This window comes from Amblyomma maculatum, chromosome 3, assembly GCF_055883805.1.
Source record: "Amblyomma maculatum isolate TAMU_Amacu chromosome 3, ASM5588380v1, whole genome shotgun sequence".
Taxonomy (NCBI): domain Eukaryota; kingdom Metazoa; phylum Arthropoda; class Arachnida; order Ixodida; family Ixodidae; genus Amblyomma; species Amblyomma maculatum.
In genome coordinates, this window is record NC_139346.1 from 39,965,882 (window position 1) to 39,987,548 (window position 21,667).

The 21,667-nt window shown below is 46.4% G+C and overlaps 2 protein-coding genes and 1 pseudogene across 2 annotated transcripts in view; 2 read left to right on the top strand and 1 right to left on the bottom strand.

Annotated features, from left to right (window-relative positions):
* Window positions 1-236: 236 nt before the first annotated feature.
* On the top strand, window positions 237-952 carry LOC146194616 (uncharacterized; annotated as a pseudogene).
* Window positions 953-4,409: 3,457 nt separating this feature from the next.
* LOC146194617 (uncharacterized) lies at window positions 4,410-5,630 on the top strand. Its single transcript, XM_084596087.1, has one exon. The coding sequence runs from the start codon at window positions 4,410-4,412 to the stop codon at window positions 5,628-5,630; it is 1,221 nt and encodes a 406-aa protein (XP_084452213.1).
* An 11,670-nt stretch (window positions 5,631-17,300) lies between these two features.
* Window positions 17,301-21,667, bottom strand: part of LOC146194618 (chymotrypsinogen A-like) — a 52,565-nt gene continuing 48,198 nt past the window's right edge. The window contains exons 5-6 of the mRNA XM_084597470.1: window positions 20,781-20,920; window positions 17,301-17,553 (exon numbers count right to left, since the gene is read on the bottom strand). Of these exons, the coding sequence (XP_084453596.1) occupies window positions 17,350-17,553; window positions 20,781-20,920 (344 nt within the window). The 3' untranslated portion in view covers window positions 17,301-17,349. The remainder of the gene's footprint in view (window positions 17,554-20,780; window positions 20,921-21,667) is intronic.

A 21,667-nucleotide genomic window follows, 5' to 3' on the forward strand; every position in this document is an offset into this window, starting at 1 on the left:
AGAAATCAAGTGAGACAGTTACCGCGCCTTTCCCTTCCTATAAATAAATAAATAAATCAGTTAAAGCGCCGGCTCAAACTTAATTCCTTTCTTCGCTCCTCCTCCAATGCAGCCCCTGTGCGGTGGCGCTCAGAGAGCCGGATCGGTGGCGGCGGATCTGTATATGTGCACCGCCCGAGCCGAAATTGCCGCTGCCGTTCGCCACTGCGAAATTATCTGCCAGTTCTTTCTGAGCCATGAGCGAGACGACCGGTGAAAGTCCTCCGTCTGCTGCTGCTGCTGCTGTTGCTGCTGCTGCTGCTGCTAAACGAGCTGCCAGAGCAGAGGCCCAGCGCCGTCGCCGCCAGAATCCAGAGGTGCATGCCGCCGAAGCAGAAGCTTACTGTCGCCGAAGCAGAGGCTAAGCGCCGCCGCCGAGAAGACCCTGCCGTTCGCGCCGCCGAAGCGGAGGCGCATCGCCGCCGTCGAAAGCAACCAGCAGTAAGCGAGGCTGAAGCAGAAGCTCATCGCCGCCGCCGAGAAGACCCTGCCGTTCGCACCGCCGAAGCGGAGGCTCACCGCCGCCGTCGAGAGCAACCAGCAATAAGCGAGGCTGAGCTAATCGCCGTCGCCGAGAAGACTCTACCGTTCGCGCGGCCGAGGCCGAGGCCAAACGCAAACAAAGGCTCGCAAACAGTCAGGGTGCAGCAAATGCTTTCCGGCGACAGTTTAGAGACAATCCGTTTGGAAGTGTGTGTTCAGTGTGTGATCGGCTCTGGTTCCAAAATGACGTGAAACCGCTTCCGGATACGTGCCGTGAGAATCTCCGGTGTGCGTTTCCCAACTCGGACTTGTGTCAATTCAGACTGTGTTCTTCATGCATGCAATCTGTGCGGAAAGGTGACATTCCTCATTTTTTGACAACAAACGGTTACAAATATCGCTCGAGGCCAGCGCACCTTCCACAACTTAATGCGGTGAGTGTAAGACTCGTATCTCCGCGAATCCCATTCATGCAAGTGCGACGACTGATGCACGGCGGAGGCCAATATTGCATTAAGGGTCCAGTTGTGAACGTTTGCGTTGACGTGGACGAGCTGGTTACATCGTTGCCCCGTGCCATCGAACAAGACCGCGCTCTCAATGTGCACCTGAAGCGGCGTATTCTCGCGAAGACGACGTACTTGGCGGGGGCAGTGAGAAAATGTGATTTGCTGCCGTGGCTCAAGGTGCTTTGCGATAGCACACTATACAAGCACTACAACATCAAGTGCGACTTTGCCCGTTTGGGTGATATCCCTGAAGTGGACAAGCAGGACGAAATTGAGTCGCTCCCGGAATGCGCGGACCTCAACGATCCCATCCAGGCGGCCACAGCCATGACGTTGGCTCAGCACACCTTGATATGGGATGTAGACAAGTTTCTCGTCATTGCTCCCGGTGAGGGAAAGAAGCCCCTGAGCATCCTTTACGACGAACATGCGGAGGAGCTCTCATTCCCACAGATTTACCTCGGTGAACCACGCCGAGTAGACGCCAGTGCCAAACCAACCGTCTTCACGCACACCATGAGCGAGATCCGCAGGTTTGATCGTCGAGGTGCCACCCCACAACGCGTACTGTACATGGCCATGAAAGTGTTTAGGCACCGAGTAGCCAGCGACATGTCTGTGGCCTTCCGCAACGTCAGAGCGGTGGAAACCCTAACGAAACAACAGCTACTCGACAAGGACTTCGTTCAGGAAGCGGTAGAACATGACATTGCTTTTATGCATGGCATACCCAATACCGCGCAGTACTGGGCCAGGGGCAAGAAAGACCTCTTTGCCATGATCCGCCAACTGGGTAAGCCTACGGCGTTCCTCACACTGTCTGCCTCGGAATTGCACTGGCCCGAGCTGTTAGTGTTGCTTAAGCGACTTCGTCTACAACCTGATGAGACTGCAGTTGCCGTAGAGGAAATGAACAGCATTTATCGTGCCCAGCTAGTAAATGACGATCCCGTAGTCTGTGCTATCTACTTTGACCGCCTGGTGCGCATCATTCTAAACATACTCCAGAATACCCGGATATCCCCCTTCAGACCATACGTAGTGGTCGACTACTTTAAACGCATCGAATTTCAGCATCGCGGGTCGGCACATGCGCACATTCTTCTCTGGCTTGATAATACCCCCGATGAGGAACTCTCCATGCACATGCCCCGAACTCTGGAAATGGCCACTACTCTGCTTTCGCTGGACACCACGTACCTGAAGCGGGAGCGCACGCAGGTGCACCAACACACCCACACCTGCTACAAGCGCAACAGCACCAAGTGCCGCTTTAACGTCTCTTTCATGCCCATTGATGAACCCATGGTCGTAGTGCCTTTCCCGAGTGTGGAGAGTGAGGCGCAGAAGAAACACATCGAGATGCTCCAAATCAAGTACCAAGCCATGCACCAGGCTTTGGAAACGACCAATTATGATTCACTACAGCCGTTCTGGGAACATCACGGCATCACGGACAGGGAGCAGTACATTTCGGTTCTCCGAGCGGGTACACCTCGTCCCACCGTCATGCTACCCCGTACCGTGCAGCAAAAGCGGGTTAATTACTTTAACCCATGGGTGGCGTCCGTTCTAGATTCAAACATGGATCTTTAGATCGTGCTCGACACGTACGCGTGTGCTGCCTACGTTGTAGAGTATGTAAATAAAGCCAATCGAGGTATGTCCAATCTGAACCGTGCGGTGCAAGAAATTGTCAAGGATAAGGGGGACATGGATTACACGCAGGCACTGAGACACTTGGGCGTGAAGATGCTCAATGTGATCGAGCTCTCAGCACAGGAGGCCGCCTGGTGTTTGCTCAAGCAGGACATGTCGCAGGCCAGTCGCAAAATTGTCTTTGTAAACACTGCCTGGCCTGAGGAAAGGACGCGCATCCGGAAGTCTAACGCTCAAATGGAGGAGGAACGATTGGACGAATCTAGCACGGACGTTTGGAAAAGGACTATGATCGAGCGCTACGAAGACCGCGCGCCTGAATTGGAAGCCGTCATTCTGGCAGAGTTCGCTACAGACTACATCTACACCTGCAAGAAGAGAGTTCACCGAGTGATACTTCGCTACCGCGGTTACTCCATCGACGATCCAGTTAACTTCAAGAGAGAACATGTCCTACTCTTTTTTCCGTTTCGTAAGGAGGTGGACATCTTAGACCAAATTTGTTTCGAGTGGCTATACGAGGAAAACACCGACGTCAATCGGGAGCACAGATCACGCTACCAGACTGATGTAAATATTGAAGACCTCCGTGCTGTTTGTAATTTCCTGATACGACCCAATAACGAGGAACGGGAGACGGCTTCTGAGATTTCCGACGTGATCGTGCACCCGGCAGCCATGGAGAACGACGACTCTGATCTCCTAGACATTGGTGCAGTCGAGTACAATGCCCCGTTTAAACAATGCCCCGCCGTGTGCACGCGCCAAGACGTCATGAGCAGAGATCAGTACCTGGAAACCATGCGGAAGACAAATGATGAGCAGTACGAGATCGTCCGAGAAGTCCTACACCGACTGACAACTCCGGACTCTCCACCACTGTAAATATTCTTCACGGGAGTGGCTGGATGCGGCAAAACATTTGTACTGCGCCTGATCATGGACCTCTACAACAGGTACTGTAACCCTGCTGGCCCATACAATCTAAACGCATATGTGGCTTGCGCTACAACAGGAAAGGCGGCGGTGGCACTAGGCGGAGTAACTGTGCACGCAGCGTTCAAGCTTAGCCTCAAGACAGACAGCGGACTCAGGGACAACGAGTTGAACACCTTCCGCTATGCTTTCAGGAATGTCAGATGCGTGATTATCGACGAAGATAGCATGATGTCTGCTGATATACTTCACAGAATCGACTCGCGGCTCCGCTCCATCACCTGCAAATATCTGCAGCCCTTCGGAGGGTTGGACGTCATTCTCTGTGGGGACCTGCGTCAGCTTCCCCCCGTTCGTGCAGCTGAGGTGTTCAAGCGAGTCAAAACAGACGACGTGTTTAACACAGAAATCGCGTGGCACCATCTCGCCTACTTCGCACTCATTAAAGTGGTACGACAAAACAATCTCAGGTTCTCCACGTTGCTTTCCAAAATTGGAGATGGTGTCGAATTAGACCCCGAGGAAATCGCACCTATCGAGAGTCGGTTCGTTCCACAGCAGGAAGCAGAAGCTTCTTGCCCCGGTGGCATACGCTTGTTCTACTCCAACAAGGAATCTGATTACTACAACACAACAAAGGCCATAGTAGCACAGGATAATGCTGTACCATGCACGGCACAGGATACAATCGTTGGGTGTAGGTCTATGCAAGAGCAAACAGAGGCCATGCGTAAGGTCGAAACGTTACCCAAGGCCGAAATAGGAAATTTGCCAGCAAATATAATGCTGTGCGTTGGGAAGCCTTACATGATCACCGTCAACGTGTATGTTTCCGATGGCCTTGTTAATGGATCGGTGGGAACACTGAAATGCATCGAAAACGACACCCATGGGAAACCGCTACGCATATGGTTGCAGTTCAGGGAGCTTGGCTCCAAACTTGCGATCGGAACCGTAGCGGCCGCAAAATCCCACCAGTTACGCAAGCTCAACAGAAACATTCAACCCAACTGGATACCGATTGAAAGGCGTACCGTCACCTGCGTTATCGACAAGAAGACGAAGGTATCGGTAAGAAGATGCCAGCTTCCCGTTGTGCAGGCGAGCGCCATTACTATTCATAAATCCCAGGGTGGCACATATGATGACGTCGTGTACTCCTACGCCAATAATCATCCACATAAGTTGGTATACGTGGCACTGAGTCGCGCTACAGACATCAACGGACTCTACCTGACCAATGTTGACAACGACTTCACATTCTACCACGGAAAAGCCAATCCGGACAGAAAGCTAGTCGATGAATTTCGTCGGTTGCAGTCCCACAAACTTGACACCATCACCGCCAAGTGCCTCGCCATGACTGAACAGCCGCACTACTTATTGATCTCCGCTCTAAACGTACGTTCCATTGCCGCACATGCCAAGGACGTACACCACGATCACATTCTGCGCCATTCTTCTGTACTTTGCTTTGCTGAAACCTGGATGGATCCCGAAGAGCCTCTCGAAATCATAGATTTCCTATACTGCTGTGGTGCTCGCAGAGACCACTACAGAGCGGCGGGAGTCGCTATCTACTTGCGCACAGGTCTCTCTGCAATACCAGTCGAAATGTTTGGCGCGTCACATGAAGTTGGCGAACTGTGCGCCGCAAAGTTGCCCAACGGCTTGCTGGTAGTAGCTGCCTACTTCGCCCCTACGGCACTCACGAAAGACGTCGTGCACTTCCTGCAACTCGCATTAACCGTCCATCGATCCACACCGATGTTAGTAGTGGGGGACTTTAATGTTGACATAAAGACAAACAGGAATATCTTCACACTTATGCGGGAGAACATCCCGTTCCTCTCGCTCGTAACGCGTCCCACGGCTGTGACAACCTCGCGAGGCACTTGTATAGATCTCGTCTTTGAGAATCAAGCATTGGTGTACCAAGTCGAACATATATCAGCCTATTCCTCCGACCACAAAGCTTCCTTCATGACTGTCAAGAAATGTTAGTGGAGTCTTTGTTAAAGGAATACCTTTGCCTCAATCTATCGAAAAGGTGAAACAGCTCATTTGCTGCGCTCAAATGTCGCATTAGGAAGTAACGTAATCGTCGGTATTTTTTTTTTTGACTGTTTGGAGCGTGATCTCCAAGTGTGCTAAAGCAAAGCATCCCCTAAAATAATTATTTAAGTAAGAAATTATTGTGTTCATCTAATAAGTGAACTACTAAAGCGGTTGGCCGCTTACATGCATACGCCCAATGCCCTATGTCGCCGCAGGGCAAAAATAAATCTATATTACAGTGCCTTTATTTAACAAAGGCATATTAAGGCCCATTGTTAGCTTAAATTAAATTGATTTACAGGAAAGGATAGGCGCAGTATCTGCCACACTTTTCTCAGTAAACAGGGAAGGAAGGCGGAAGTGAGAGTGGAAAGAGAAAAATAAGAGCCACAGTGGAGGGCTACGGAGTAAGTTCGACCACATAGAAATCTTTAACGTGCACTAACAACTCACAGCACACGGACGCTTCCGTTTCGTCTCCACCTAAACACGTCATCTGCGGTCGGGTTCGGACTCGGGTACTAGAGCTCAGTAGTATGGCCTTTTAACCACTGCGCCACCATGGCGGGGTGATATTTTAACTGAAGCTTTGTTAAATTGTACATTATAAAACACCTGGTACATTACTTCCTCTAAGTTATTAGATACTGTTCGCAACACTGAGCGGAGTCGACTCTGCTGGCTACTTCACCGAAGGGGATCTATTTGCCGTATATAGCAGAAACACGACAAAGTATTACAGCCGGGTTAACGAGCATTGCCGCCGATAGCCGGTGAAAATTTGCGGCAAAGCTTCATGCGCTGTGAACACAGCTGACGTCTCTTTGAGCTCGTGGTTCTGGTCCCTCCCGTAACTACAAGCGCTGAGCTAAAAGCCTCGAGAATGTGGCAGCTACGCCTTTACCTACAGTCATGCCACATTCCTTTACGTCATATTTCTTATGTGGATGCTGCCCACGGAGCGTAGATAAACACAAATTTTGAACGCGTGAGCTTACCGGAAATATTGAGACAATAGGTTGCCACACAGGTGCGGCGGCTGCAGAGACTCTTGCTGGTTCTGGCTGCGGTCGCAAAGGCAAAATCCCGTCAGCTTGTTCCATTACCGGTAGATTATATGCTGCGAATGCTGCTGCGCCTCCCTGGGCCATCGGTACACTTTCGGGAACAAACGGCACCACGATCTCTGCGGGCGCAGCCCCGTTGGCTTCTGGTGGCGACATCACCTGTGGAAGTCGAGTCACCAAGAGGTTTGCGGGCACACAGTTGGCGGATTCTGTCGGCGACAGCACTGAGGGAGAAGGAAACGACGCTGTGTGGCTTTCGATGGCTGTGTGGTAGATGCCCGTTGTGCTTTGCTCCAATGATTTCTGGAGCTGCGATGGTGAGAGCACATCCGGGCATGTCTGCGGTGGCTGCATCAGAGCGTCTTGTTGTCCTTGATATATTTTGGAGCAAAACTCTTGCAAAGCAGAAGCACAAAGCGTGAATCGAAAGGACGGCTTTCTTTGTCTTCTTATTTCTTTCACCGCGCGCCTCCTGTAGGAATACTCGTGCATTGAACTAAAGAAGCCGTGCATTTGGAAGTACTGAAAAGTGCCAATGCTAGGTATTGTATGTAGATCGGTCGTAAGTATTTTGTTTGTAGATTTAGGAAATTTGTTTTGGCTAAAGCTGTTGTTATTAAGGTTTGTATGTTGAAGCAGGACGCTATGCACATTGCAAATGAAGAAATTGGGGAGCGCAGACCAGTATCTCCGTTAAAGGTGCATCAGTTCTGTGTAAACGGTCAATATAAACTGGTTATAATATATTATGAAGAAAATATTGTTTATTACAATTCACTGTGAGAAATGTGAGGGAAATGACAGACATTTTGGAAGAAAATGTCCCATACAGACAATATTTGTTTTACGCTATGTGCCGAAATATGCTAACAACAAATACAGGAATTCTTAGTTTTCCATCCAAAACATTGGTTTGAGCGTAAACAATTGGAGGTTCATCTTTTCAAGTTTTAGCGCAAAATGATTCCTACTTAAATAACTGATGCCTGCTAAGTCAGAAACGAAATGAGGTGGCTACTACGAAGGCGCTGCATGTGCGCAGAATCGTTGCGCACAATTTTCAATTTATTAGTCATAATAGTGGCGCCACATTGAGATACGTTTGTTGCACTTACGAGCATATAGTGGCCCAGAAGAGAAGACAGGAGAAGCCGCTTGCTTCAATTCTATCAGCTATGCTTGCCGCTGTTTCATTGGCCATTCGGAAGCCAGACAACGGGTGTTAAAGGAGAATTTTGTGCGTATCACAGTGTTGTCAATGCCGACATATTGTCGCGTATTGGGCTAGTAAGGGTTTCGCCTTCAAAATGCTGGTTTATGAGAAAAACTGGAGCTGTACGTAATTAGTTTTTTTGCAGGCAGAAAAAAATCCGAAATAACAGAACGAAAGGAGAGAAATATATATAATAGATATTTTCTCCTAGCGGCAACAAAATAAAAAGATCTAAAATGACATAAAATTAAAAACATATACAGCGCATGGAGCGTAAGCAAGAATTTCTGTCGATTCGCCGGAATTTTTCTTTCTTTGTAAACAGAACAAAAAAACGGAATTAAGTGAAAATAAAAAAAAGAAAACTTAGTCGGACAGAAAAATATTTACCAGGTAGCTGTCATATATTTTCTGTATTTTTCATTAAACACTTTTTACAGGGTTTTACTTTGTGCACTTTTTAAAGCAGTTGGAAGCATAATTATGACGAAAGATCGCGCGACCATGTCCAAGCTGTAACCCCTGTAGACTGACTTCCTAACATTTCACGTAGTGTGTCAAACTAGCAGTTAGCACATGCGTCGTCAGCAATCAGCTCTTCGAAACTTGTTGCCTGTTGCAGCGCAAACTAAAGAAGAAGGGAAAGAGGAAACCTTTACTGACTATGACAAGGATTCGAGGTTGAAGAAAGTGGGTGGGCACACAGTGCTAGCATAGGGGCCAGTTTTGTTAGTAGTTATGTGGTAGCGCGATGAAACCGACCTTTGTCCAGTCCTCTGGCAGATACGGCTGCTGTGCATGTCAAGTCGACCAATGTGATTTAGTTGTCCATGCCTTTACTGAAGTGTCTGGACTAGCGAAGGTGGGGCGAATAAAAGAATAATGAAACCTGTTTAACAGTTCACTTGCTAGATCTCACAGCAGGGTTATGAGGAAAGGAACAGCGGCAGCGACAGAAAGTGGCTTCAGTAAGCCATTTTATCAAAATGTGATATTCTTAAGGCCTGTTTATGATCCGTTCTGAAGAAGGGATAGGTAAATGAGCTCACCTGTGTGTTATTAAAGTGATTACATTTTTTACGATAACCTAACAGTAAGTGCCTACTCTCTAGTGTTTTTGTTGGCATTCCAGGGGGTTTTCTGTAGTGTTCAATATTACAAATAGTTAGCCTATTTTATTGAAACTTGGGTGGTAGTGGTGGTGGTGGTGGTGATGAAACGGTTATTCGTGAAAATAAGTTTGGGAGTTACCGCATGGCCTCGCTACATGGTCGGCGTCCCTATTCCGGGATTCCGCATGACCAGGTCCCGTTTCGCGCACGATTCACCAGAGCCCGCTGAGACGCCAGCAAGGAGTAGTTGAGGGGGGTATTCTTCGATGCCTCTCAGGAAAGGATAAGGTAAAGGGGGTAGGAGGGGAGTTTGAGTACATGCCCTGGGTTACGTTGGGAACTACTGCGGGCAGCGTGTAAGAGGCACGATGTTTTAATCAGTTCGCTAATTAATGAAATGCATAACATTTGGTTCTCACCTTTTGTTTCTAGCGCAAATTGTATTTCTGAAGTTTGGACTCGACTTCTAAATATTGTAGAGAAGAAAAAGAAAGTCATAACAAACCAGTACCGCGCCTTCCCAGGTGCACAAATGCCACACAGACAGGCGGCGTCATACCGACCTGTAACTGCACCCAGCGCTGATACGTAAAAGGGCTGTTTAAGCAGTAATGCCTCCCGTTTCCTTTTCGAGCACTGTTTTTGTTCAAAATGTATTAAGCTGTCAATATTGCAACAGCCTCTCTGCAGGCGCTACAATAATTGTGAATGAAATTTCTGTCAGGTTGTATGGCTTTGTGCCACCGAGGAGCAAAAGCATGCGTTCCCTCTGTCTAGTACTCTTTTTCCTCCTTCACGGCGGCAGCACGGGAGACAAACCCCATTATTAAAGCGTAGCCAAAACAAAGGCGAAGGACAAACTTGTATGTGCTGTAGTCCCCCCATAGGGTCCTCGATTGGCACGACGTGAGTTTCATTCCTGAGAACAATTGTTATGTTCTTGCTATGTCTTCCATGCGGACACTAAATCCTTCATTTCTTTTTGCAGCTACACTAGGAATGTGCACTGTCAATGGAAACCCCCTGCAGACACGCTTTCTGCGAAGATATAGAGGATGGCCAGAGAAATCTTCGAAAACCTTGTTATTCAAATGACAGAACTGTGTTAGCTCTGTTTCTATTGCGCTCTTGACAGAGGGATTGAATAACCCCAATTCTAATAGTTTTTGATCTCTTGTGTATGGGTCTAAAGAAAAGAAAAAAATAAAAGCTTGTAATTGCTGACTCAGGAAGGGCAAGAAGAAGCAGTTATTCAGTTACCAGTATCAGCGGTTGTACTGCCTTCCTTCGGTATTTTGGGTTGGGTGCGCTGCATTAGAGTATCGTAGTGAACTATCTAGACCAATTAGCCTGATTTGCTACCCTTCATCAGTGTGCAGCTATTCTTTTAGTGTAGCCGCATGTTTCGCAAATGTGCACGTATTCCAAGGTTGTTCCCGAGGAGATGCACTGAGCCATCCTCGCTTTCGAGGTCTTGCGCGAAGGTTCAATCGGTATGCGCGCACTGAACATGCACGAGTGAAACATGTGATTTTTCCATATGCCTAATTTTATTTTTACCGCTTTACGACTACCGCAGTTATTTGGGGCATGCTTTATTTTCTCCGTGTTACACTTCCTTTTGTTGGAAATTTTGTAGCTATTGATAATCTTTGATAGCTCTGCCAGTCCTATCCTGTCTGTTGGGTTCGAGGCTTTCGTGCTTTGGCTTCTCTGAATCAAACGTTTGTCTGCTTAGATAATTTATCGTTATCCTCTCTAACGCTCCTACCAATTCAGTAATTATACCTCTGAAGTCATCACTTATTGAGTCTGCACTATGGTTGTCTTCCTGGGGTAAAACACAATGTCGGTTCTGTAGCGAATCTTCAAATCTTCTACCCTCCTTTTCACTGCTAATTTATGAACGGACTTCCCCTTTACTAACTTATTTCTTTCCCTCTTCAAATCCAGACTAATTCGGGACTTTACCATCCTGTGGTCACTGCATTGCACCTTTCCGATTAATTCTACGTCCTGCATAATGCCAGGGTCGGAACATAGTATGAAGCCAATTTTACTTTTGTCTCCAGTTAAGCTATTAACGTTAACTAGAGGAATGCCAAAAAGGTTTGGTTTGTGAGATTTAACTACCCAAAGTGACATACGGATAAATAGACACCACAGTAGAATACTCCGGATATTTTGACCACTTGGTTCCTTTAGCGTGCATTAACATCGCACAGCACACGGGCGGCCGCTTTTCGTATGCAACGCGACCCCTGCATATTCCTTATTTAAAGTCTTGGTTATATGGTGTGGTTGTTACACGAAGATCGAAAGAAGTAAGGAAACAATAAACGTCTTGCGGAAACTCACGCAGTCGAACACGGGTACTTCTCAGTGCGAGGGCGAGTTCGCAACCACTCTGCGGCACATCTTTGCCTTTATTTCCAAGTTTTGTCAGACATCAAAATGCACTGCAGAAAAAAATAAAATCTGCCAATTCCTACGAGTATGGCTTTGTCCCAACAAAATTCTCCAAACGCAACCAAGGGTGGGCTGTCGAGGTTATATGTTTTAGATTTAAATAATTCAATAAACTTCCGAATATTTTCACGCAAGTATACATGCGTGCAGGCCGCGCATCCACAGCATAGTGATGCCTGGATATTCGGCAGCGTCATATGCAATGGAGGCCAAGGAGCATAACTAAATCATTAGGACCACCATCTTCGTTATCTCTAGGCAAATCTCTGATTAGAAACATTATACAGAGACTGATGTGAAATTGTTGACGGTGCCCGCGTACAGGGCCTTATATTTTGGAGGCCCCGACAGTAATGTCTTGAAGAGGGTTTAGAAGATGCATGTCCCAGCGGGAACAAAAAAACAACAAAAAACTGTACGCTGAAGCTTCGTAAATAGTTTTCAGGAAAAAAAAAAAATGCCTGCCTCATCTGCAAAGAATCTGAAAAATAGATCACGTTATTTTGCACCTTCAAAAAGGGGGTTATTTCATTGACGTTACAAAGGAGTACCAAAAACGATTTACCGCTCAACTTTGCCACAGAACCACATTGCTTCACTTCGAATAAAAGAGTGGACCTAATGCATTCATTACCTTATGAATATCAGATAATGTTGATTGCGTCATTAGAAACTAATTAAGGAACTAATAGTTAAGTGAGCAACAAAGAATGTTTTCAGCTTTGCCTAACTGCGATGCGTCGCTCACGGAAAAAACTCCTTCGATGGCGCAGCGCTGCGGGAATGGATGGCGCGAGCCGCCGTCAGATTCAATTCCTTATACATCCATCCATCCATCGTTGTCAAAGCATTCAAATTCAAGGATAGCTGAGAAAAAAACCGACTTAAAGTGGTAAGAAATAACCAAACGGAGGTTATGTGATTGATGGTTAAAATCAACGCAGGAGCGAAATTTCACAATGCTCAAAATACAAGAAAAGGTTGGTAGGTTGGTTTGCGGGGTTTAACGTCCCAAAGCAACTCATGCTGTGAGAGACGCAGAAGTGGAGTACTACGGAAATTTCGACCACCTGGGGTTCTTTAACATGCACTGACATCGCACAGCACAGGGACGCCTTGCTTTTCGCCTCCATCGAAAAGCTGCCGCCGAGGCCGAGGTTCGATCCCACGTCCTTGGGAACAGTAGTTGAGCGACGTAACCACTGCGCCACCCCGCCTATTTTTTCTTTATTGCCTAATTTATTATCAAATTTTACACATAAATAACATTACTCCACATACACTCACAGAGATAGAATATTACGCGACAAATACTCAACATGGGTTAAAAGCACGCGATTTGGGCTGCGTGATCCATTACAAATCAGTCATTTGCAGCAACACATCCATTCTCGGTAGCCACTCAGGCACTTCGTCTTGTATCTTGAGAACTTCAATAACACTCGCAACGGCTTCGCGAAAATACTGCCGTATTTACCTCGTATCAACGCCCGCATGCCTGAAAGCCATTCTGAATCGCCAGATACTGCGCAGGCCCAATAGCATGATCATGTCCATTGGTAGCCCATCATCATCTTGAATTGGTAAAAATCGAATTCGAATGCATCCACGGGTAGGTCCTTTGTGTTCGTTGTAGAATGTCCCAGAAGAAAAAAAGCTTCCCAACAGTCTAAGAAAACGTTTTCGATAGCTTCCGGTTTGCGGAATATGAAACAGTGATTTCCCCAAGGTATAAAAAAACTTTCATTTCTAAACAAGTCTCAACTTCTAGTGTATTGCTATGGAGCTTGAAAAAGAAAGTTTTTGTTCCCCCATATTTTTTATTCGTTTAAGGAGTGACTTTCATGGACCTGCACAGTACAACGATCTGTACAATGGTATAGAGAGAAAGACATCGCACAAGTCCTTGTAAAGTTTTCGCGTCGCAGTTGATAAATATTCAAACGAAAAACGGGCTTGCAATACACGACATGACATGTACACTTCTGTAAAAATGCCTAAAATCCTCCCTTGCATGCTTGCCGAACTTACAACAAAATTTCGTAGCACTCTGTTCAATCTAACCTGACACACGGTTCGTAAAAATGGTCCTTTGTATCACAAAGGAACATAAAACGGTTAACCACTCGGCGCAAATACAAATGCGCCAAACCAACTCCTCCAGAGCGGACGCGATGAAACGAGCTAGTTCGGTGGGTGCGCTCCCAAGTACTTCCTCACACAAACACGGCGAACGCACTGTGAAATACCTGCACATTCACACGAGAACAATGCAGTACTTGTAGCACGTACCATATCTTGGTAACAAGAAATAAATTATAAATCGTAGCACGTGCAAACATAGACTAACCGAATCCTTTTAGTCTGTCGGCCTTCTCATGTACTTCTAAAACCTGCTGATTCCAATATGACTCACTGTCTCGGTAGTTTTCCAGTCGCACTCCTAAATACTTCAGTGGGGTTGTTACCCAAGGCATGTTCACGAAATTCGCAGGGGTTATGTGCCACTGTCCATGCCAGAAACACAGGCACTCATTCCAGTTCACAGCACTATCACTCACAACCAAAAGTCCTTCACCAATTTGACAACACTGCGAATGCTTTCGTAGTCGGTACAGAAGACGGCAATGTCATCGGCATACGCGAATATGCGGACCTCTGCTGCATGCAAACGAGAACCTCGGATACTGCTGCTATCGATAATGCTCAGACAAAATGGTTCCATATACAAGCAGAAAAGCAATGGCGACAGGGGGCATGCCTTGACGTACAGAGCGTTGCACATGGATGTACTCACCCACCTTCTTATTTACTACCAGGTGCGTCGTGCACCCTCTGTACGCCATTGCGACTCCTTTGCAAATAACGGAGCCCACATTTGCATGCTCTAAAATTGATAACAATACATCATGCGGCACCTTGTCGAAGGCTTTCTCTAGGTCAAGCTGGAGCATGGCAACGCTCTCATGCAAAGCGTCGCAACAATCCTCTGCGCCACCCCGCCACCCTACCACCCTACAGAGGAAAAATACAAGAAAAAGGAGTGGTGCGTCACGAAAGTACGTCATTGAGAGGCTGATGAGCACCACAAAGCGATTCAAACGGGGTCCGACAAAAATATCGCGTTTTACTCTTAAAGCCGAAGCTTAAGTGTCCTCCATTTTTTTGCACTTCCGTGCAGCTCAGAAATGTTTAAACTAGGCGGACAAGTGAGTGGAAACCAGACGGCAAAGCGTCTTCAACTTCGCGGCTTGTATGCTGTTGCGTGGGTGTTCTCGTGCTGTCATGCCGGGAGGCCGAGAGAGAGAGCCAAGCATCCACGCAGCTCCAGAACCAAACACAAACTCATTTATTCAATCTCCCCCTCTCCCCCTGGCGGCGCTTTAGCTTAGAGGGCGCCACTATTAGGTTATAGTTGGCGACCCCAACATATGAAATGCAGGAGATGAATACATCTGGGCTATGGAACAAGTTTCACCGCAGTGCCGACATCGACTAATTGTTATAAGTGTGGCTGTTTTCATCGTTGTTCCTCTTACAGAGGCGCGCTTAGGTTGAGTGCAGACGGAAAATTTGCTTTACGGGATCGGGAACTAGCGTTGTGATTGAAGACGCTTATGAGCAATGTATATAAGACGGTGAAATTGCATGCGTTTGGGTCCATTAGTCGACAGCAACTTTTTTACGACGGCATTCTTTTGTTGAAGTGGAGGGTTTGACGGAAAATTGTCTGGCCCAAAATAGAGAAGTGCAAAAGACTAACTAAGAAAAGGAAAGTACTAGTTTCAGGCTCGCGCAAAACATCCTTCATCACCATGAGAAACGGAAAAGAACAATGGATGTTTCGGCAATATATTATGACCTAGGCAATGTGTCTACGTGCTAGGAAAGGCGTTGTCAGAGCGATTAAGTGTTATTGGTTGTTCGATTGATTGAGGATCCAAGTTTCAGATGAGGCGAAGATTCTGCTGGAGCTACAGGCGAAGTTACGCGGCGTTGATGAAAGGTAGGGGGTAGACACTTTCTGTGAGGTAATTGCGAGCTCTTGCGGTCGGTTTGCAAGTCCTGTGGCTCTGAACAAATGCGGTATACGCGATGAGAAGGAAAGGCAATCACTGATGTGTTATGACAGGCTGGAAGAAGCGAAATTTAAAAAAATTCTAGCCGGCACTTTGGACCACTAAAGCGGGATGAGGCGAAAACTATTATTGCGCAGTGGATCGTAACCCTCCACTAGGAACCACTATCTCCCTTTCGCCTTTCACTCCCACCTTCCTCCTTTCCTCGACTGCGTAGTAAGTGTGTCTGCCTGCGCCATTTTTACCAGTAAAACAATTTTAAAGGCCTCTGACGCCTTCTGTGCTAACGCCGCCTAGACATCAGGGCTTGCTTCTGGGCTTGCTGCTGTGTGGTGCGGAGTTCGAGGAAGCAGTAAATGAAATATGCCTGGATCGGAAGCCCTGCGGGGTGACCTTCGTATATGCATGTGATGTGATCTGATAACAACTTTATTCTTCCACGACATAAGGAGGACCCCTAGTCCGAACCCATGGCACACAGGCCTGAGGGACGGGAGCCGGGACCTCCACGATCAGAAGCTGGCAAAGAGGTCTTGGGTCTTCGCGGCTTCTTCCTCCGTGCGGATGGCTTATTGCTGTAGAGCAGGGACCTCGCTCCGCAGCAGGGCTCCCCAGGCTTCTCGACAATTTATATTTGCTTTTGCATGAATCGCCTGATGACGTCGCGACCTGTTATGACGGTACTTCGCGCGCCCCTTGCCGAACATAACTAGCATTTCACTGAACGCCTCAAAGTTCACCGGCGTTCTATATTTCGTTTACAGGAAAAGAAAGGCGCAGTATCTCACTCGAAGAATCACGCTACCATCTTTACGGTAGACAAGGGGAATTATGAAGAGCGTTTCACGATCCGGGGCGTGGCACAGTTGATAATGCGCTGGGCTGGGGATCCAAGTAATGGAGGTTCGGTTCCCGATGAACACAAGGTTTATTAGTTTATTTTTAACTATCACTCTCGAAAGCTGGACACCTCTACAGATAATCTTCTGTCGACAACGATGAGGCATTAAAGGCTTTCGCGATAAAATGAAGATAGCGTACGGTACGAGTGTTCCTCATTACACGCTGATGGGAGCGCAAATTGGTTGTTTCGCTATAAGGTATGTGATAAACGAAACGGTCCATTGTTTTCTTTTCGTCTGTGAACTGGGTGACTGCTTTTATGCTCTCCAGATGCTCTGTAAAACTAGATAGCACGCCCTGCCTGACGATGGAAGAACAGCTATTGTTAAAACGCACAAAAACATTGCTTGTTGGCTGAACAGAACTAGTGCGCGGCTTTTCAGTCGTTCTCTTGGCAGGTTGGCAGCAGATACAGACATCGAAGCACTCATGACTGTGCCATGAACCTGTTTATCAAACACCACGTGGAAAGTAAAACAGTTGTTGTTCAGGCGGAAATGCAAGAGTTGTTTCATATCTGGCACGTCGATTGCTGACCTGTCTGAAAGAATGGAATGCAGTTTTAAAGCATCCGTGCAACCTTAGCTGCGAAATCAGTTGGAGCGCTGGTGAAGAGTGATTTGACATCAAAATAAACCATCATATCGTAATCGTCAAACAATGCGTTTCGAACACTGTCTATAAAATCTCCCACTAACACGTACATGTCCATCACTCTGTAAATTTTGTACGAAAAGTTCCAAATGGGTCCCTTGACGACTAGAGCAGCCACGGAAAGCAAACTGATAGTGCTTTATTAGTGAACGTAAGCGCTTTCTTCTGTCAGACAATCTTGCAGACACTGTACTTCTGAGCTTCGTTTTTTGCCTCGAGGTAGGGCAGGATGAAAGTGTCGATCTGGTGCGATACTTTAGTGAAGAGCAACGGGTCATCTGGATTGGCGCACTGTACGGGCCCGCCCGACACCACTCCTTCCAAGAACCAGACGTCGCCAGAATTCCACACCAGCGGACCACCGCTGTCGCCCTGCGCATATGCATAATGGGCGAAAGTACAGAACAGTCAAGTACTTATTGGATAGTTGTGCGCAGTAGGCGGAATAGTACAAGGAACACCTGCTTCGCTAAGCATTCGGCGTGAAACTTCATACATTTACTGGTTATGGCTTGGTTGCGGCCTATGGGGCTTAACGTCCCAAAGCGACTCACGCTATGAAAGACGGCATAGTGAATGTCTCCGGAAATTCCGACCACCTGGGGTTCTTTAACGTGAACTCATAACTCATAGCACACAGGTGCTTTGCTTTCCGCCTCAATTGAAAGCGGCCAGGATTCAATCCCGCATTTTTGGGCACAGACGAAGAGCGCAGTAACGACTGTACCACCGCGGCGAACACATACATTTATTAATGGTATGTATTATCAAATATCCCTACCGGGGTGGAGCAGTGGTTACGGCGCTCGAATACTGTTCCCAAGGACGCGGGATCGAATCCCGGCCCCGGTGGCCGCTTTTCGATGGAGGCGAAAAGCAAGGCGTCCGTGTGCTGTGCGATGTCAGTGCACGTTAAAGAACCCCAGGTGGTCGAAATTTCCGGAGTCCTTCACTACGGCGTATCTCATAGCCTGAGTTGTTTTGGGACGTTAAACCCCACAAACCAAACAAAACCTATTATCAAATTTAGCATTTAAGCTTTAAGTGCTGAGTAGTAAATGTTTTACTTTAAAATATTTTTAAAATCTCCAGTCAGGCTACATTGGGGCCGCTGATGAAGTAGAGTGCGGTAACACCATTAATGTTGCTCTTGAATTGTTCATTACATTTCATGGTTTTGATTCATTCGAACTGACCCACCTCTGTTGACATATGTGATGTGTGCGTTCTCGTTGGTAGGAAGTAAACATATATAAAGTCCTGCTTTATGCAATGTGAACCAACGTGAACCAATCTGCTAGGAACAGCATCTCTGACTTGAGTTGCAAGGGCTCTGTGGGATCGAGTCTCACCTCAAGGGAGCGCCCACGTTAGCAGTTTTTGCCAATTCGGCCATGACATGTGGTCTAATAATGTAGCACAATTTGGCGACCAGTCAATGGCCGGGTATGTCAATACCACCTTCCAGGGGCATGCTCATGCCGAGGACCGGGTAGGCACACGAACATGCACATGCTAAATGTCGTCGGCGTCGAAGCCCCAGTGCTTGCGCAGTAGCAAAAAACAAAAGCAAAAAGAAATAAAAATGTCGCACTTTCTTTCCCAGACAATCTTCCACGCAAATTATCTTCCTGTTTCCTCACAGGCACCGTTTAGAAACAAGTGTGATTTCCAGCTTAAGGCCTTCTACACAAATCATGTAGAGGTACAGTGCCCTTATGGTCATTTCACGTGAATAAATGAACTACGTTGCTGCGAAATATTTATAATAGAGATAAGGCGACAGGCTGAGGCGCATAAAGACTCCGATGATTTTCTAACATCGAGCAACTGAATCCTACAGGAATACATCACAGATATTATTGGCAACCATAGAACGCAGAGTGCGTCGACAATAGACTGAGGACCATCGTCAAATAATCTATATGCATTCCGCTTTATTCTCATTTCGCAATATTTTCTCGGACAAAGTACCTGAATGAACCATGGACGCTCATACGGTTCCATTCATTTAGCAAATGCCTCCTCAATTGTTTGTGTAGCCTTAGAACTTTTCTTCCTGGCAGGACCAGCACCCTGTACCAGCCGTGTCATCTCCTAGGAATGTCATTAATTTCTGAGCCCACATAAGTCTGCTCTAGCAACGCATCTGCCCAGCGCACAAGGCAGGACCCGAACGAAATGTTTTTAATCTTTTACCTACGAGCGACCTCTCTCCACGTCCAGAGAGGGCGCTGCCATACACCGAAGCGAGCATGCTCCCAGTGGTAGCTTAAGTAGCCCGCTTCTAGCAAGGTAAACCATCAACTAAGAGATCGCAGTTAAAGAAGAAGGTTTTGGCGGTCTTCCATATCGATCTTCAGCTGACGCGGTTAATCTTTTGACGCGGCCACGCTATTCTGTATTTAGCTCAGGAATCAACTCGGGCATCAACTCGGGCGTTGATATTTATTTTCCTTGGCGGCAATATGTCTTACCACTCCACTAACTTCGCTACTATCACAAAGCAAAGGTTGGATGTTTGGCCGCATACTTCCCTTAACGAAGATTATAGGAAGCCAAGCCTTCCTAATTTCTATAACTGCGAAGTGGACTGTCTCCTGTTTCTGATTTACGGCTTGGTCTGCTGCTCTGGATGGTCTGTTCAGACTAAAAAGAGCGAATTTCTTTATATTACATTGAATGTGCAGTTTCACATTCACATGTTTAATGTTTGGCCAGTCCACTCGTTTCTTTCTTTATTTAGTGGAGTGATAACGTAAGTAAATGCGTGCAACCTTATTCGCAATTTTTATTACATTATAAAGGCAATAGCTACCTGACGCCGTTCCTGGCGGCAGGTTTCACACTCCGTGCCCCTTGTTACTAACAAATATTTTGCAAGTTTTTATTATATTACGAGGCTTTTCTACACGACCCTACTATGTCATTGCTCTATATAGCTGAAGCTGTAAACTAATACGTTTTTTTTTTTCATATAGAGACGACATGGAGTAATCTAAACTCTCGACTAACCCAGGCACAAGGTTTGGACAATTTAAAACTGTATCCGTCGGTTACTTTGCTACAGGTGCTCTAGTAGTGGTACTGTAAGAAATAAAATTTTCTAACTCGCATGAAATATTTATTTCTTGACGTCACGCTCTACATTTTTGAATAAATCTGTGACTTCAACAGTGTGGCGTTTTTTCGGCGCACTGGAGGAAAATAAGAATTATGGTGACAGCGTTTTTACCATACCATGTTTGCGCTATTCTCTGAAATTCAATTTGTGTATTTCAGGCTTCGGTTTCTCTTAGTGTCATTTTTAATCTTTTCTTGCATACCTGTGGCATCAAGATAGCCGCAGTGCGTACTTTTGGGCTGAATTGAAATTCGGGCGGGCGCTGGTGGTGTTTGTTTGCTGTGCCGTGAGACATTTCATTGCTACCGTTTTGCGAGTATGTCCTTCGCTAACAGCATTGCGCAAAAGCACGAATCAGGCTACTAGTAGACTGTAGCTATAGTTGAAACTATGTCCTATACTCATTTCACAGCCTGATAGCTCGTGAAAGCCATTCACATTCAATGATGCCAGTGACGCGTCTTTACTGGCTCACCTTGCATGAAGATCCGAAGTCGTGGCCAGTGCAGAGGACGCTGTCGGGAACGCCAGACTCGTAGTCCTCGTTGCAAGTCTTGTTGGACATTGTTCTGGTACGCAGCTGCTTCAGGCGTGGAGAAAGTTCTTCGCTGTCCACTTTATTGAAAAAAATAGAGGATAGATAAACGCATTAAATAATTTTGAGTAAAAATAGATACTTTTTCAGGCAACGGGTTAGAATGTCCATGAACAGGGGCCATGTCAGTGTATGTACGAATGGAGGCTCATATGGCAACATTTAGTATGGGAACATCGCTTTTTTTTTTTACGTGATTTTCAGTATTTTTCTCTCTCAAGAATGCATCTTACAAATCAAAGATCTAGAGACTGGGGCTAATTTGCTATATTTTTTGAAACAATGCATAATATCATTCGCTAAATTTCAAAAATGTCGGATAGAAGGTCAGCGGAAAAGTATAAAATGCTACGAGAACCCTTGCGCGAGGTTTTAAGATGGCAAACACCAAACGTGAATCTCAAGTATCTTTGTACGTTGTGGAAACTGAATTGGCTTTGAGGAGAGGCTTCTGCATGTGTGGCGGGAGATAAGCAAACATGGACCCGTGTCACATAGGGGTAGTCAACGACCTTTCTTAATGTGAAATGTTGAAAAACCAGTGTAATGAAATTTCAGATGGTATATAACACATTCGATATTCCAAAAAGCACTGCTGATAAAAAAAAAATTTAAAAAGGAGATAATATTTCATGTTCATGGCCTTCCACTTTGGTTGATGTTGAAAATTACTGGTTAGTAATTACATTTATTAAATCTTCCAATCGTTAATCTGTATCACTTGCTCATGTGTACCTTGCTCTAAATACCACCTTGCATACGTATTT